This window comes from Budorcas taxicolor, chromosome 6 (assembly GCF_023091745.1).
Source record: "Budorcas taxicolor isolate Tak-1 chromosome 6, Takin1.1, whole genome shotgun sequence".
NCBI classification, from domain to species: Eukaryota; Metazoa; Chordata; class Mammalia; order Artiodactyla; family Bovidae; genus Budorcas; species Budorcas taxicolor.
Window position 1 is genome coordinate 113,171,000 of NC_068915.1, and position 16,211 is coordinate 113,187,210.

Genomic DNA, 16,211 nt, shown 5'->3' on the forward strand with positions numbered 1-16,211 from the left:
AAGCAGCTGTATTAAGTGTAGCTGGCGTCGCCGCCTTTGATGAAGTTGCCTGATAAGTTTGAGACGCGTCGTCTCCTTCCCCTGCCTTGGTTTAGCCTTGTTCCTCCCATGGGCGCTCTGACCGCCCTCCTCTCCCGCCGCCTCTACCTCGTCTTGTCCTCAGCAGTCTATGGCACAAACACGTGTCACTTCCACACTTAACACTGCAGCAGCCTCCTGTGACTCCAGTGTAGGATGTGAATTTCGTGGCTTAGCTGACGGGCCTCCCGTGCGTGGCACAGCCGTCCCTTTCCCTGTGGCCTTGCCTTTCACCTCTCCTTTGCTTGGGCGAGTCTTTCCCTTGGGGAGGCTCGGGGCCATTGCATGTTCTCGTCTTGCTGTCTCAGTGCTCTTGCCCCGTATCTCCTTGTCCAGTGAGCACGTTGTTCTTTAAAGCTCAATCTTCCTTGGAGAAGCCTTTTCTGCCCTGGCCCTGGCTCCAGGTGCCCACAGAGGACCCCCGGGTACACTGCACCGTCTGCTCGAGTGTCTGTCCTCTGAGGGAGCCGGGGTGCCGGAGCTGCTCTGATGACGGCCTCCAGGAGTCGGGGACGACTCGAGTCCTTCAGCTGCTGTCTTCTTTCTGTCTGAAGACGCACTGTGCATCTTTAGGATGGCTAGGGGCCGGCGTGCAGACGGCTTCCTGGGGCCCGGTGTGGATGGCTGGGGACCAGCGTGTGGACGGCAGTCCCGGGGCCGGTGTGTGGAGGGACAGCAGTCCCAGGCCCATGCACAGAGGCTGGTGGCTCCTTTTGGGCCTCCCCACATCAGCTGGAGCTGTGGAGAGGCTTGGATGCCAGTTCCTTTTCCCTTTCCTTCAGCCTGAACTGTGGGTCAGGAAGCTGGGGGCTTGCTTGGGCACTTAGCTGGCTGTCACTCACTTTCATCACTGGGAGTGGGGTTGGGGGAGATCACCCTGGGCTCTCCGCCGGGAAGACACGCTGCACCTAGAGCCTGTTTTCCTCAGACATGGTCAGAAAGCACCTCTTCCCAAATGGGGCCCAGTAACAAGAGTTGAGGTCTTCAGAAGCCCGGACTGTCTCCCCACGTGGTGGCAGGGCCCAGCCTGGCCCGTCGCGCACTGCCTGATGCTTGATGGCATCCAGAGGCGCGCGTGCACACAAGAACTGCCGCTTACGGACCCGCGCTGGGTGCCAGGCTGTGCAGCGGCGGCCTTTGTGACCTCCCCACTTAATCCTCTCTGGCCCTCTGTGTGAGGGGAGGTTTCATCATCTTGGCCTTAGGGAGGAGGGCGCTGAATGAGAGAGGAGAAGGGGTTTGCTCCGGGGGCTCGGGTGAGGGTGGGGCTGTGCCTTCTGCACCCTCAGCCCGTGCTCCTCCACCCTCAGCCCGTGCTCCTCTCCACCCTCAGCCCGTGCTCCTCTCCACCCTCAGCCCGTGCTCCTCTCCACCCTCAGCCCGTGCTCCTCTCCACCCTCAGCCCGTGCTCCTCTCCACCCTCAGCCCGTGCTCCTCTCCACCCTCAGCCCGTGCTCCTCTCCACCCTCAGCCCGTGCTCCTCTCCACTCTCACCCCGTGCTCCTCTCCACTCTCACCCCGTGCTCCTCGCACCCTCAGCCCGTGCTCCTCTCCACCCTCAGCCCGTGCTCCTCTCCACTCTCACCTCGTGCTCCTCTCCACTCTCACCTCGTGCTCCTCACACCCTCAGCCCGTGCTCCTCTCCACCCGCAGCCCGTGCTCCTCTCCACCCGCAGCCCGTGCTCCTCTCCACCCGCAGCCCGTGCTCCTCTCCACCCGCAGCCCGTGCTTCTCCACCCTCAGCTCGTGCTCCTCTCCACTCTCACCCCGTGCTCCTCGCACCCTCAGCCCGTGCTCCTCTCCACCCTCAGCCGGTCCTCCTCTCCACCCTCAGCCCATGCTCCTCTCCACCCTCACCTCGTGCTCCCCACACCCTCACCCCGTGCTCCTCCACCCTCACCCTGTGCTCCTCTCCACCCTCAGTCCGTGCTCCTCTCCACCCTCAGCCCGTGCTCCTCTCCACCCTCAGCCCGTGCTCCTCTCCACCCTCAGCCCGTGCTCCTCTCCACCCTCACCCTGTGCTCCTCTCCACCCTCAGCCCGTGCTCCTCCACCCTCAGCCCATGCTCCTCTCCACCCTCAGCCCGTGCTCCTCTCCACCCTCAGCCTGTTCTCTCCACCCTCAGCCCGTGCTCCTCTCCACCCTCAGCCCGTGCTCCTCTCCACCCTCAGCCCGTGCTCCTCCACCCTCAGCCCGTGCTCCTCCACCTTCAGCCCGTGCTCAGAAGCGCTGTGTTGAGTCTTTGGCACCTTCGCGCTTGTCCCCGTCTGTTAGCAGTGTGTGTTCACTGTGCACAGCAGACGCAGCGCCTCTGTGCAGCTCAGAGCGGTGTGAGTTCGCGGGCTCTGGCCGTTAGAGTCCAGCAGTCGTTGCCCGAGCGCTTCGCCCACGTGCAGCAGTGCGGTGGTGGGCGGCTCCCGTCACGGGGCCCTGGGGTCTGCCCGTCCGCTGCCGCTCTGTGGTGGTGCCACCTCCCCCCCCGCCCGCAGGTGTTTGCCCAGCTGTGTGCGGTTCCCGGAGCAGGCCAGGTCGTCTCTTGTTGCTGTGCTTTCCACTCGGAAAGCCCTTCCCACTCTTCATTTGCTCGGAATGCTACTGTCAGGCAGACTCCGGCTTCAGCACAGAGCCCTGGGCCCCTCCGGTTGCTGGTGCCCGTCTCTGCATGAGCAGTGCCTGCAGTGTACGTGGCCCGGTCACTGCTCAGTGGGAGGCAGTCACTAGTCTCCTGGTCTATACGGATCGCTGACCTGTGAGCCCCCTGAGGCCAGGGCTGTGACATACCCTTCTGTGGCTTGGGGGTGAGCATGTGGGCAGACAAGTGTTTCTTCACTGAAAACAAACTCACGAACTCACGCTTCCGTTTTCGTCCAGGTGGTGCTCTAGAAAAGTTCGAGATTTGTGGTGGCAGGGAATCCCTCCCAGCGTGAGAGGCAAGGTCTGGAGCTTAGCCATTGGCAACGAGTTAAACATCACCCACGGTGAGTGGCTCACGTGGTCCTCAGCCCGGGGAGCCCGCCCTTGGTCCCGGGGCGTCTCTCACCCCATGTACCTGCTCAGGAAGAAAGGCAGCTGTTGCCACGAAGCCGCGTCTTTCAAGAGGCCAGCGTGCCCTCCGGGAGGCGGTGCATTAGAGACCCCGGGTGCACCCCGGGTGCCTCAGTCATCTGGTGGCTCAGAGCCGACGCCCGCCTCCCTGCTGGGCCGGTCATCCTCCCTGACACATGGGGGGGAACGTTGGTGGGCTGAGTCACGCCAGGATCTCTCCTAGAGCTGTGTGGAAAGCAAGCCTCCAGGGGGACGGGAAAACGGTGTGTGTGGGGTGTTTCTCTTTGTGGGGGTGCTGTGTTTGTAGGGTGTGTGACCCCGCCCGGCCCTGGCGTCTTTTACATAAGCAGCTTAGTGGGGACAGCACGCTGTGCTACCGCCGGGTCCTTGGGGGTCTAGTAGCTTCAGCCCAGAGGGCGGGGAGCTCTGTACCCTCATTGTTTGGAGGTGCCATGCTGCGCAGCTTGTGAGATCTTAGTTCCCAGACTAGGGATGGAACCCTGGTCCACAGCAGTGAAAGCCCCGAGTCCTAGCCACCGACCACCAGGAAGTTCCTGGACCCTGCTTTCTCAGGGCTGTTTGCCCCGCCGCACGCCCTCGTACAGTTCGGGCGAGCTTTTCTTCCATGAGGGTGTCCACTGCTTCACTCCCTCCCTATCCAGCGCTTTGCATGCTGTGACCCAGAGTGAAACCGACCCTAGGAGCTCAGGCTCACAATGAAGTGCCTGGTAAACAGGAATCTTTACTTCCCTCCCTTCCTCTCTGTCTGCAGTCTGGAATAAACATATTCTACATTTAGACCTGCGATGTTCTAGATCAAATTTTTTTTTTGGGGGGGTGTTTTCTTGTCGGGAATTCATTTGTGTTTATTCTCTTACTTGTCCTTAATTCTACTGACGGTTGTTGATAAAAGTAATATCAAATTTCCTCTCTGTCTGCAGCCTACACTGCCCAGGCCAGGAACTCTTTCCTTGCCTTCTCTGTATTAGTGCCCAGCTTGTAGTGTTGGTGGTGGCTGGCTTTTTCTTTTTACCCTCTTGAAGGGCCTTGAGTGTAAAATAGATTGGTTTGTAGCTTCTCTGTGGCTGGGGTTCATACTGTTGTTGTAAGTTTTGTTTTGTAAGATACCGATCTTATACTGCGATTTCAGCCCTGGCCAGCAGTGTTCTTCCTCTTGAGTAGTGACAGCTGGTTGGGTGGATGGTTACTGGTTCTTTTCTTTGTCATCTCCTCAGAGTTCCATTTTTCTGTTGTTGTTAGTCCATACCTGCCCAAAACTTAACATCTCTAGGTGAAAAGATGTGTAACATTTACTTGTGGAAATGGTTTCACAAAAGCTTCCCCAAAAGTCAGTGTTTGGAGAATGGACGACAATTTGTCTCAGTCCCTGTTCCTGAGAGTTTCTAAACGTGTCAACAGCTCTAAGCCAGCTGGGCGCAATGCAGCATACTCTGGGTGTGTGTATTCTATTTAATTTTCTGTTCTCACCATTGGCTGCACTGATTTCATTTAAATTAAAATCCTCCATAGTCTATATCATAGTGTATCAGGCGAAATGGCTTAATTAATCAGTTCCATGCCTTGACAGTCTGCGTAAATCTCGATATTGGCCAGTTTTATTTAAATTGTGTCTTTCTTGTGTAGCTAGCTGCCTGGAGTCAGTTGCCGACCTCACTTGGCGCTCAGCAGGGTGGGGCCTCATGCTGTCCCTCTCATCACCTGAAGGCCTGCACAACCTCTCTGCACAGTCAGGCTCTCAGGAAGTGTTTGCTGGGTGAATGAAGGAGCAGATGGATGAGTGTGAATGCCACCTTCTTGGGTCCTCCTTAATCTCGAGATTGGCTGTGTGTTGAAGCCTCCGTGACTGCACTGATGAGCTTGAAGTCCCCTCTTGAGGCCAGGCATCGGATAGGCCCTTTCTCGTGTCGTGGTGAACGTTGACAGCAGTCTGAGGGGCAGGGACTGTCGGCCTTGTTTCCCTTCTGAGGAAGTCAGCCTCCCCGACAGGTTAGGCAGCTAACGCTGAAGCCTATGCTGCGATTTGGGAAGCCCCAAGGTTTTGCTGTTTCTGCAGCTATGCGATTGGAAACTCACTGAGGGTCAGCCTGGTAGTACCGTTGCCTTCACTCTTGAGGGAGTTAGCTTTGTACTTTGAAGCTCCTCCAGGAAGAAGGTGGGGTTACTGTTCGAACTCCCTCTCTCCCTACAAATGCACGCCAGCTAAAGCGTGGCGGTGTTGTGGAAACTGCCCTTTGCCCTGTGTTCCCCAGGGCTGCCCGTGTCTGCGCTGTAACTGTCGGGCGCCTCACTGGGGAGCGGCTCCCAGTGGCCAGCGGCCACGTGCTGGTTTTCCTCCACCTCCTGCCAAGATGAGCAGCTCCGCCTGCCTCCTGGAAGCAGAGTGGGCAGGGGCGCCCCAGACCCTGTGGCCTCCGGCTCAGCACATCCCCAGGTTTGTCCCATAAGCAGCTGAGTTCAGACGCTCGCTGCCTTCCAGGTTAATATGACGTTAATGCGATGTTACGTTGCACAGTTGTTCTGCCCTTACAGACGAGTGTAGATTGTAAGTCAGGTCCTTCCTTCACAAGGTTAGAAGAAGGTTGGTAATCAGAATTTAGCTTGTTATAACACAGTAGTGTTACTAGAATTTGACTTATGTTTTTAAAAATAGCATTCACTGTCTGGGAGGCAGTTGTGCTCTGCTTTATATTCCAGAAGTATTGAAGGAAAGAATAAAGCGGTAGGAATTCTCTGGGTAGCAGCCGTTAAGTCTCAGTGACTGTTCCTGATCCAGGGCAGCCAGTGGCTGGGCAGTGTTGGAGCCAGAGCAGCCGCGAGGCGCGGGGGCTGGATGGGCGCAGCAGAGGCTCGGAGGTGTCTCTGGGTTCAGTCTTTGAGGAAGGGTGGGGCGTGGAGGTCTGCGTACGGCAGTGAGATTTGTGAGCTCAAGTTATTTCACTGTTGCCAGACTACCCAAAGAGAAGAATGGCTGAATAAGTACGTCCCAGATATGAAGACCTGACGGTTGTCTTGTGAGAGACATCTCGCTGCTTTGCTGCCACTGAGAATATTTATTTTTGAAACTTCTGCCTGTGTTGCTTTCACCCCTCCTGCACTTTGAGGCAACAGGTTCAGGAAGACTGGGCCGGGGGTAGTGGTTCCATCTTGCTTTATTTGAAACCAGCTGGTTTTCTGCTTGTTTCCCACTTTGTTCATCAGTCGTGTGCTCACTGAGTGTCCTGGCCTGTGTCAGTCCAGTGCTGTTGTTCTGGATTCAGATGTGACCAGAGGCCCTCACAGTCTTACCCCGGAGCTCAGAGTCTAGTGAGGCCACAGCCTCATCAAACACACCAAAACGAAATAGCTTTACGGATGGGTGGTGTAATGAACACCAGGCATAGTGGCGTTTTGTGTATTTCTTTGTACATGGTGATGTCTTTAGAAAACAGAAGTGCCTTCCGGCCAGAAGGGAGGAAGTAGCTATAATAAGCGTGGTGTCTGTGGTTGAACTTTAGTTATCTGAACGAGGCGGCAGTGTATTCTCTGGTGTGCTGGGAAGACATGCGTGTGCACGTGATAACTTACCGAAGGCTTTTCTTCCAGAGCTCTTCGACATCTGTCTCGCCCGAGCAAAGGAGCGGTGGCGGTCCTTTAGCACGGGAGGCTCCGAAGCGGAGACCGAAGGTGTGTGAGGCAGCAACACCAGTGGGTTCTTTAGGTTGGCTATACAAGTTGTAAATATGCACATCATTACGTAACAAGGAAAACTTGCTTAACTGAAATAGTGGTTGGTGCAAATTTATGAAAGCTTCATGGGAAAAGGGATTAAAAAAATTTTTTTTGGCTGTGTAGTATGGCACACGGGATCTTAGTTCCCTGACTAGGGCTTGAACCTGGGCTTAAGCACCTGAGTCCTAACCAGTAGACCACCAGGGAATTCCCTAAAAGGGCTTTTGTTTTTTTTAAAGATCAATTGAGTTAAAGAAAATAAAGCTTTTACAAGACAGATGGTACCAGTTCCTGAGAGTTGTCTATGTCCAGACGTGCTGGAGGGCTGGCCATCACGTATGGCTTCCTTTGTTCGCTGATGGACAGTAGCCCGGCCCCCAGTAGGGCTCAAGTGCCGGTTCAGAGAGGAGGGTTGCAGCACCTTCCAAAGGGAGGGGAACACTGCCTGTTCCTAGGTTATGCTTTCAGAGTTTTCCACAACACACAAATGATGGTGGTTGCTTCTGTTTGTTAAGTAGTATCTTTCCTGCTGATCTTTTTTTATACCACGTGGTATTGGAATTTTAAAAATATAAAGCAAGTTATCTATAGTTATTTGTTACAAATAACACACAGTAATGTTACGCTGCAGTAACTCCCATATATTCTACGTTTACAGCAACGATGTTCTAGCCAGTTTCAAATGATTTTTCAAATGGTCTCAAATGGCTTTTCAAATGGTTTCAAATGATTTTTCTGATGCTATCTGTGTCTGTAATTCATTTGTGTTTATTCCCTTACTTGTCCTTAATTCCAACTATCAACAGTTGTTGATGATTTCAGACCCTAGAAAATATCTGATGATGATCTAGCCTTAGACGGTACTGTGAGATTTTTGCTCTTAAAGTAAAGAACTCTGCAAACTGTTGATGCTGTAGGTTCAGGTTATAATTAGGTCCACATGGTCCTGAAGACTGTCCCTTCCTTGTTTGATTCTCCTAAGTGTTTGAAGCCTTGCGATCACTCCACAGACTTGCCTCTGAGAGGTATGATGACTCCTGGTCTTTTGACAGATGCTGGTTTTTCAGCAGCAGACAGAGAAGCCAGTCTGGAGCTGATTAAACTGGACATCTCCAGAACATTCCCCAGTCTCTGCATTTTCCAGCAAGTAGGTGGTGGTGATCTGCTGCTTTAAGTAACAGATCTGTTGCTTTAAGTAACATTTTGTCTAAAATGCCAAATTGCATGTATTTGTGATCAGGTTTGAAAAATACTGGGGATTTTTGTTGGGAGGGTGGGTATTTTGCTAATACTTTCAGACTCTTAAAAATAAGGGTAACTAATGATGGACAGGGAAGCCTGGCATGCTGCAATCCGTGGGGTTGCAAAGAGTCCGACACGACTGCGTGACTGAAGTGAACTGAACTGAATCCTTTCTGACAGATAGTTAATATGACTTCGGAATACCCAGTCTGCTTCTATCGTGACCGTGTTTCTAGCATCATGCTTTGCACACGCTAGGTAACCAGTAAAGGATAGTGGAGTAAACGACAGCAGATGAGTCAGGGACCTGCACCTGCTGTGCCGAAACACCGCAAACACAGACAGTGACAGGCAGCGGGGGGCAAGGGAGCAGAAAGGATCATCAGGGTGAGGGTACGGTGGGAGGCAGAGGCAGACTGAGCATGGGCACGTACCTGCTCTGGAGAGCCTGGGTACCCGGTCACCTTGAACTTGAAGGGGCAATACAGTCATCCAGCAGCAGCTGGATTAAGGGTGTTGTTCCAGTGTGGTGCTCACACCGGCCCACCAGCTTGTTTCAGACCGGCTTTGTGGGTCGAGCGCATCAGCTGTGGCCGATGGTTCACTTGTCCAGTGCCGTGGCAGTGCCGAGCTGCCGCGTGACACTTGGCAGCTAGTCCTGCGGTGTGCCGCCGTGTGCTTGGCGGCGGGCCCTGTGCGCGCACTGACGTGGCTCACGCCTGTCTCGTGTGTTGGTCCTTGTAGGGTGGCCCGTACCACGACATGCTGCACAGCGTTTTGGGCGCGTACACTTGTTACCGACCGGATGTGGGTTATGTAAGTGAACCTTTCTGAGATTCTCTGACGTTCTCCTCTAGAAAGAAAGTCATGCTCTCCACCATCTCACCGTAGCTGCAGGTGGCGGGTCACGTGCCCCCGTTTTTGTGAGCTATGAAAAGGCTCACGGTCAATGACTCGCCTCAGTTTCCTTGTAGGGAAATTGAGCTGCCCTGGCTGCTCTGTGGCATCGATCTTTTTTTTTCTTTTTTAAAGCCTGATGTACGAGCCTAGTCACTCAGTTGAGTCCGACTCTTGTTGTGACCCCGTGGACTATAGCCCGCCGGGCTCCTCTAGGTCCGTGAGATTTCCCCGGCAAGAATACTGGAGCAGGTGGCCGTTTCCTTCTCCATAGATCATGTTTTAATAGGGTTTGATTTTCATTTTCTGCATGTGATTTTTTTACCCCAGCATTAAATCAAAAAAGCTTTTTAGTTGTAACTGTTTTTAAAGCTATGCTGCTGAGGTTTCTGCGGCTTAGCGGACGTGTGCCTGCATGGCTTTAGAGCAACATGTTCCCTTAGGTGTGCGTTTCTGTGGTGCCCGGATGCTGCACCTCCTCGAAGGCAGTGAGCCTGTCAGGTGCAGGAGCAGGGTTTGGGAATGAAGGAGTGCAGATAGGTGGCCGGCGTGGCAGGGCGGCGACTCTGCGTCAGGACGGGCAGGGCCCTCGAGGCCATGGGGTGGCAGCGGGTGGGGGCAGCGTAGGCCCTTCCAGCGCAAGGGCATGTGGGCTCCTCCTTCAAGGAGATGCGGGGGCTGCTCCGACTGCGGTGGCTGCCGGTGGTTTGACCGCCCTCTCTCCTTCCCTCAGGTTCAGGGCATGTCCTTCATAGCGGCCGTGTTGATCTTGAACTTGGATACTGCAGATGCCTTCATTGCTTTTTCTAATCTTTTGAATAAACCCTGTCAAATGGCGTTTTTCCGAGTGGACCACGGCCTTGTAAGTATCCCCATGTGCGTGTGGGTCCCTGGATGCCATGTCTGCACAGAGCAAGAGCGGCCGGGCCCTTCTGTTCGGCAGGAAAGTCCCATTTTTTCCCTCCCCGGGGTTACTTGCAGCAAGTAGCACTGTACAGCGTGGAGGATTACCAGGGCGCTGTGTTGACCCTGAGAAATGGGCGGCTAATAGCCATATGTGTGAATTTCGAAGTGCATTCTTCCAGCAAGTGTTTCTGAGAATAAACCCTTGGCATGAGAGGGGAGGGGTGCCCCCCCCCCGCCCACGGACGTCCTCGCTTTGTGTCAGAGCAGGTGCTTGGCCCCGTCCCCCCACGTGGAGGTCCATGGGGGAGGCCGGTGCCCCGCAGCTGTTTCAGCACAGTACCCTGGTTGGTGCATCGTGCTTTCGCACAGACCCCATAGGACGTTGAAGAGCCCATGCCGGTGAGACGCGGGCTGGGGCGGTTCCCTGTCCCTTCTGTGTTTTCTCCCGAGCTGTCTCCTGGGCTGCACATGAAGAGGCCTGCAGTTGCCCTTGCCCGAGTGTCAGTATCAGACCCTCTCCGGGAAGGCCAGGGGTCAGCACGGAGGCTGCGTGTTTCCTCAGATCATCCTTAGATGGCACGTTCCTTTCTGCTTCTTGGAGGAGAATGAGCCGTCAGGGGTCAGCCTTTGCCATGGGCCAGGGCGCGAGTTCGAGGCCGCACCTTGCACACACACGATGCGCCCTCGTTAGGCAAGTTACGCACCTGCTCTGCAGAAGGAGAGGGCACCCCCTCCAGTGTTCTTGCCTGGAGAATCCCATGGACGGAGGAACGTGGTGGGTTACAGTCCATGGGGTCACAAAGTCGGGCACGACTCGGTGACTAAAACTTTCTCTAACCCTCTGGGTTTCAGTTCTCTTATCTACAGGTTGAAGTAATGATGAAGTGTAGTCAGTTACAGTGACGTTACAGGGAGGTTAGAGATTGTGCCTGTTTAGAAATCATCTGCTCAGTGCCTGGTTTAGGGTTACCAGTAAAGATATGTGAGCAGTTTACATACGAAGATGATTGTTGGATTCTAGGGGCGTTAAGTATACTGACTTTCCCTGTAGATTGGAAACATGTGTTGATAACATATTTATTAGTGTATTTCACATTTTCTCCCCAGATGTTGACGTACTTTGCTGCATTTGAGGTATTCTTTGAAGAAAATTTGCCGAAATTATTTGCTCATTTTAAGAAAAACAACTTAACTCCAGACATCTACCTAATTGATTGGTAAGACTGCATTTTTATGCATTTTGAGAGTGTTTTCTCATGTCTGTGCCCCCATCTTTCATTCCTCACTGCCTGCTTCTTTCGGGGCCTAGCTGGCCCCCCACCTCCTGCTTTACAGTCTCCCTTCTGTCCGGAGCCCGAGATGCCCTGTGTTGACAGCCCGGGCTGCCGGTCATCAACTCGGCTGATCCTCTCTTGATGCCATGTGACTCTCACCGCTCCTTCTGAACTCCCTCCTGGGAAGGAAGGTACCTTGGACCTCTGTGTTTCCAAGATACTATTTATCCATTCCTCCCCGAGACATAGCTCAGCCCCTGGCCTGTGCGGGCTCTCAGCTGGGATCGAGGGCAGACTTGGCACTTTACATCCGGGGCTCCCACCTGGAGGAGTGCCTGCTCCTGGACCTGGGGCCGTGCAGCCTGTGGGGGCGTCAGGGCCCATGGGGACGACCCGCAGCTGGAGCTGAGGCCTGCTGTGAGCATGCACGCTCCGGGATCAGCAACTGCGGCCGGCGGGGTGGGACATGGGAGCCTCCCGCAAAGGGCCAGGGTGGCAGGTGCGAGCTCCAGCAGCTGAGTCAGGGGTTGTGGATGCCAAGCTGAGGGGCTCAGGCAGGAGTCCAAGGGCCAGAGGGAGAGGCTGGTGGCTTTCACTTGGAGTTAGGATGGCAGCGGGTTCTGCCCAGAAGTGAGTTTCCAGTTCCCTGGGAGGCAGGGGAACCGGGAGGCAGAGACAGTGAAGGGGAAAGACCGGGGCTTGAGCTGAGGCCGCAGAAGTGGGTGGAGGGCTGGGAGGGGTTGCGCTGGCCGGAGGCTGGGGCCCTGGGGTGTCCTGTGGCCATGAGGGGTGCTGCCGGTGCCGTCAGCCATGCCAGGCCGGGTTTGGCAGGACGGCGAGTGGAGCCGGTGTTGGACACATTGGTTTTAGGGCACCTGGTGGACATTGAAGTGGACGTACAGGGTCCCAGAGAACTCCTGCTGGAGCCTAGACCAGGAAGTCTTCACACAGGGTGGATTAGTTGCCTGAGGAGAGGCTGGAAAGTCTTGGGTGTTCCCCACCGGGCGCCAGGTGAGGAGGCCAGGGCCTCCTGGGGAATAGGGAGCAGTGTCTCGGGTCCCAGAATCCCGCCTGAGCCCCGGCCGCTCCCGTTACGTCCCTGTGGCCCGAGCACAGCCAGGGAGCCTCCCTGAGCCTGTGGCCTCATCTGTCCACACAGACGACTGGCCTGTGAGGGCCCTGTATGGGGCATCAGCCTTGCGAAGGCCTCTGCCTCACAGAAGGAGACGTCTCTGGGCCGAGAGGCCATTTGGGTTTTTGCACCGACGTGTGCGGTGAGCCCACAACTGCTGGGAACACACAGCGGGCTTGGCTTTCCTCTGTGCTCACTTGTTTCAGGAGGCAGAGGCTTACCTCTAGAAGGCAAAGGCCAAGTGTCTTCTGAAATGAGGCCCCACCTTTTAACTAAAGCTGATTTGTCCGCTCCCGTGGGAGTGAGCCTGTGGGACACTTGGCGTTCGTTGCTTCTGTCCTGAACCCCGAGACCGTTCCAATTCTGCTGAATTCGTCCTGGGGACAAGGGTATGGAGGTTGGGGCTGGTGTCACTGTGGGTCAGTCCAGACGTGAGGCCACGAAGCCGCCACTGGTGGGGGGCTGGGGTGGCCTGTCTGGGAGTGTTTGGGGCCAGGGTTAAAGGTCACCTCCATTTAACCAACAAATGATTTCTCCACACTGTGAAAACTCAGCTCTTGCACAGGCTGTCCTGCTGCACGCCTGTTTGTGCACCTGTGTTGTGAGATTTGACTGTGAACCCTGAGCTCTCAGATTCCCAGGCCTGGAGGGTGTCAATGGAGGGTCGTATGGGACCAGAGTCTTTAGCTTCGACGTTATCTGCTTAGGCCACCGAGTTAGATTCTTAGGATTCCAGGCTCACAAGGAACTTTGGAAAACACTGTCCTGGAATAGTATCTCAAGCTTATTTTTGCCCTGACTTGCAGAAATAAATCAGTTGTGTGTTGTGACGCAGCGTGTGGCCGTGTGTTTGGAGCAATATAAGATAATGTATATGACAGAAACAATTATAAGAAACAGTACTTACCAGCCTTTACTATGTGTAGGGAGCATGCTGAAGTTTTCTGTTTTGTTTGTTAAAAAAAAAAAAAGCTGCTGCTGCTCCACGCCGATGGTGTTACAGGGCAGCAGTCAGTGACGGTCACGATGGGTGGCATGAGGGGTGCTGTACCGCAGGGAGCGTCTCTGCTTCCTTCCCGGCTGATGGGGGAGAGGGGCCCAGGCCACGGGGACTCGCGTCTGTTAGCGCTTCTCACAGTATCTCATTCATCCAGCCCTTGGAACAGGCCCCGGGAGCGAATCGTAAGACATCTGTTTGACACATGAGGAAATGGAGGCTCCGCAAGGCAGAGAGACCTGCCCAAGGTCGTTGGCTCGCTGGACGGCAGCACCGTCGTTCGAGCTCAGGGCCAGCTCCAGAGCCTGCGTGCTTCCCCTCAGAGTGGGTTGAGTCAGGGGTTTCTTAACCAAGGCAGCATACCCTGTGCAGAGGGCCCCAGCGCTGCAGTCAGTGCTCTGATGAGCGTGGGCGCTGAGGGTTGGACGCGTGGGTGGTGAACGTGGAGCAGAGCGCAGGGTGTCTGGGTGCGGGACCGCTCTGAGGACTCCTCCCCTTAGACCTCTGTGATGCGATGTGCTTGGAGCCTGAGGCCCCGTGGACGCTCGCGGTGCCTGGGTGCGGCCTCTGCTGGTGCTGGGGCTTGGCTGCTTCCTAGAATTAGGGCCACGGGTGCCCTGTCTGTGTTTGCAGTCCCAGCGCAGGGCCAGGCGCACAGGAGGTCGTTAGTAGGTATTTGAGTTGATCTAAGCCCAGGAAACCACGCAGTGCACATCTGAGCGCGTCCGCAGGGACCCAGGCTCTCGGTTCGGTGCTCACGGGCAGGTGGACGCTCAGAGCAGGAACGGGGGGACGGAAGCCCAGGGAAAGGGCAGGCGCTGCTCAGGACCCGCCCCGGAAGCTGGTGTTTCAGAGACACCGCTGCCCCGTTGCATCTTCACAGCACCTGGAGCAGGCCCCTTTAGCACAGAGGGAGCCAGCAAGGCCTGTCTCGCAGCGGGCGGTCCAGGTGGCCCTCTCTCCCATACTTGGCCTACTTCTGTTGTGTCCCAGGCCCCGTCTGCTCCCCAGTGGCGGGGCTGCCTCAGGCGTACACACCTGTGCGTGTTTCTGCAGAGGGTGTGGGTCGCTAACCTCTGCACGGCTGTGGGCCCCCGTGGTTTGGCTGCCGAGTGTCCTGGGTGAGCCGTGTGAGTGCTCACGGGAGACCTGTCTGCCCGCCAGGAGACATCTAGGACTTGCTCCTTCTTCTGTCGCGGGACACTCTCTCCACCCCCTGGGTTATTGCGTTAGTTTTATAAGACGTGGTCTTGCCCAGTCTGAGAGCCCCTCTTCCAGAGCCCCCTCTCCACTCCCCACAGCGGTGGGGGCTTCCCTTCATGAGAGCACCCCTGTTTCTCGCTGCCCCCGCAGTAGACCCAGTGCAGTCAGTCTTCTTGGTGACCCCCGTGCCCGGCCCTGTGCTGGGCTTGGAGTCCTGACCCAGGGATGCACCCTCTCCCGAGGGGCCTCTTCCTTGAGTCTGAGGTGCACGGAGTCTAGCCTGTGTCTCGCAGGGGTGCCCGCCTCCCCACCTGTTCAGGGGCTGCCATCTGCCCAGCGCTGCAGAGCCTTCACGGTGGAGACTCAGATTCACTTGGTGAGGCCGTCCTCCTGGCAGGGATCTTACCCACAGACACAGAGGGGCCGAGCGGGCTCTCGCCCTCCATGCCTGGCTTCCTACAGAGTTTCCAGCGTTCAGACCATCAGATGTCCGTGTTTTGTGGGAGAACTGACGTGCGGTCAGTTAACTTGTCAGAATATTTCCCACTGCTGTCAAATATTAGAGTTATTAGGAGGCATGGATAGGTTTTGTAATAGATAATCCTGAATTAATGAAATTATCAAGCAGAACATTCTGTATCTTGATTAATGTTTCCTGAACGTTTGGTGGTACTTGGAGACCCTGTCGTCATGCCAAGTCTCTACCTTAAAGGCAGGTTGGGGTGAAATTCCTGGTGGAAGAGTTCTGTTTCCATGGCATCCAGCATCCTTTTCACTCATAGCTTCTGCTTTCCGGTTTCAGTCAGTTCAGTCGCTCAGTCGTGTCCGACTCTTTGCAACCCCATGGACTGCAGCACGCCAGGCCTCCCTGTCCATCACCAACTCCCGGAGTTTACTCTCAAAGTCATGTCCATTGAGTCAGTGATGCCATCCAACCATCTCATCCTCTGTCGTTCCCTTCTTCTGCTGCCTTCAATCATTCCCAACGTTAGGGTCTTTTCAAATGAATCAGTTCTTTACATCAGGTGGCCAAAATATTGGAGTTTCAGCTTCAACATCAGGGCTTCCAATGAATATTCAGGACTGATTTCCTTTAGGATGGACTGATTGGATCTCCTTGCAGTCCAAGGGGCTCTCAAGAGTCTTCTCCAGCTTTCTTTATAGTCCAACTCTCACATCCATACATGCCCACTGGAAAAACCATAGCTTTGACTAGATGGACCTTTATTGGCAAAGTAATGTCTCTGCTTTTTAATATGCTGTCTAGGCTGGTCATAACTTTTCTTCCAAAGAGCAAGTGTCTTTTAATTTCATGGTTGCAATCACCATCTGCAGTGATTTTGGAGCCCCCAAAAATAAAGTCAGCCACTGTTTCCATTGTTTCCCCATCTGTTTGCCATGAAGTGAAGGGACTGGATGCCATGATCTTATTAGCTTTCTGAATGTTGAGTTTTAAGCCAAATTTTTCACTCTCCTCTTTCACTTTCATCAAGAGGCTCTTTAGTTCTTTGCTTTCTGCCACAAGTCTGGTGTTATCTGCGTATCTGAGGTTATTGATATTTCTCCCGGCAATCTTGATTCCAGCTTGTGCTTCATCCAGCCCAGCACCTAAAAACTCCTCCAGAGCAAAGTTGTCTTGCTGAGCTGCAGGTGTTTGAGTCGCATCTGGCACCCCATGTGGGGGTCTCCTCAGCGTGTGTGTGGAGGG

The 16,211-nt window shown here is 54.9% G+C and overlaps 1 protein-coding gene across 1 annotated transcript in view; it reads left to right on the forward strand.

Moving 5' to 3' along the window:
• Nucleotides 1-16,211, forward strand: part of TBC1D14 (TBC1 domain family member 14) — a 115,257-nt gene that overhangs the window by 82,416 nt on the left and 16,630 nt on the right. Inside the window, exons 7-12 of the mRNA XM_052641665.1 lie at nt 2,950-3,056; nt 6,727-6,807; nt 7,905-7,999; nt 8,839-8,910; nt 9,725-9,853; nt 11,005-11,114. Coding sequence (XP_052497625.1) covers nt 2,950-3,056; nt 6,727-6,807; nt 7,905-7,999; nt 8,839-8,910; nt 9,725-9,853; nt 11,005-11,114 — 594 coding nt within the window. The remainder of the gene's footprint in view (nt 1-2,949; nt 3,057-6,726; nt 6,808-7,904; nt 8,000-8,838; nt 8,911-9,724; nt 9,854-11,004; nt 11,115-16,211) is intronic.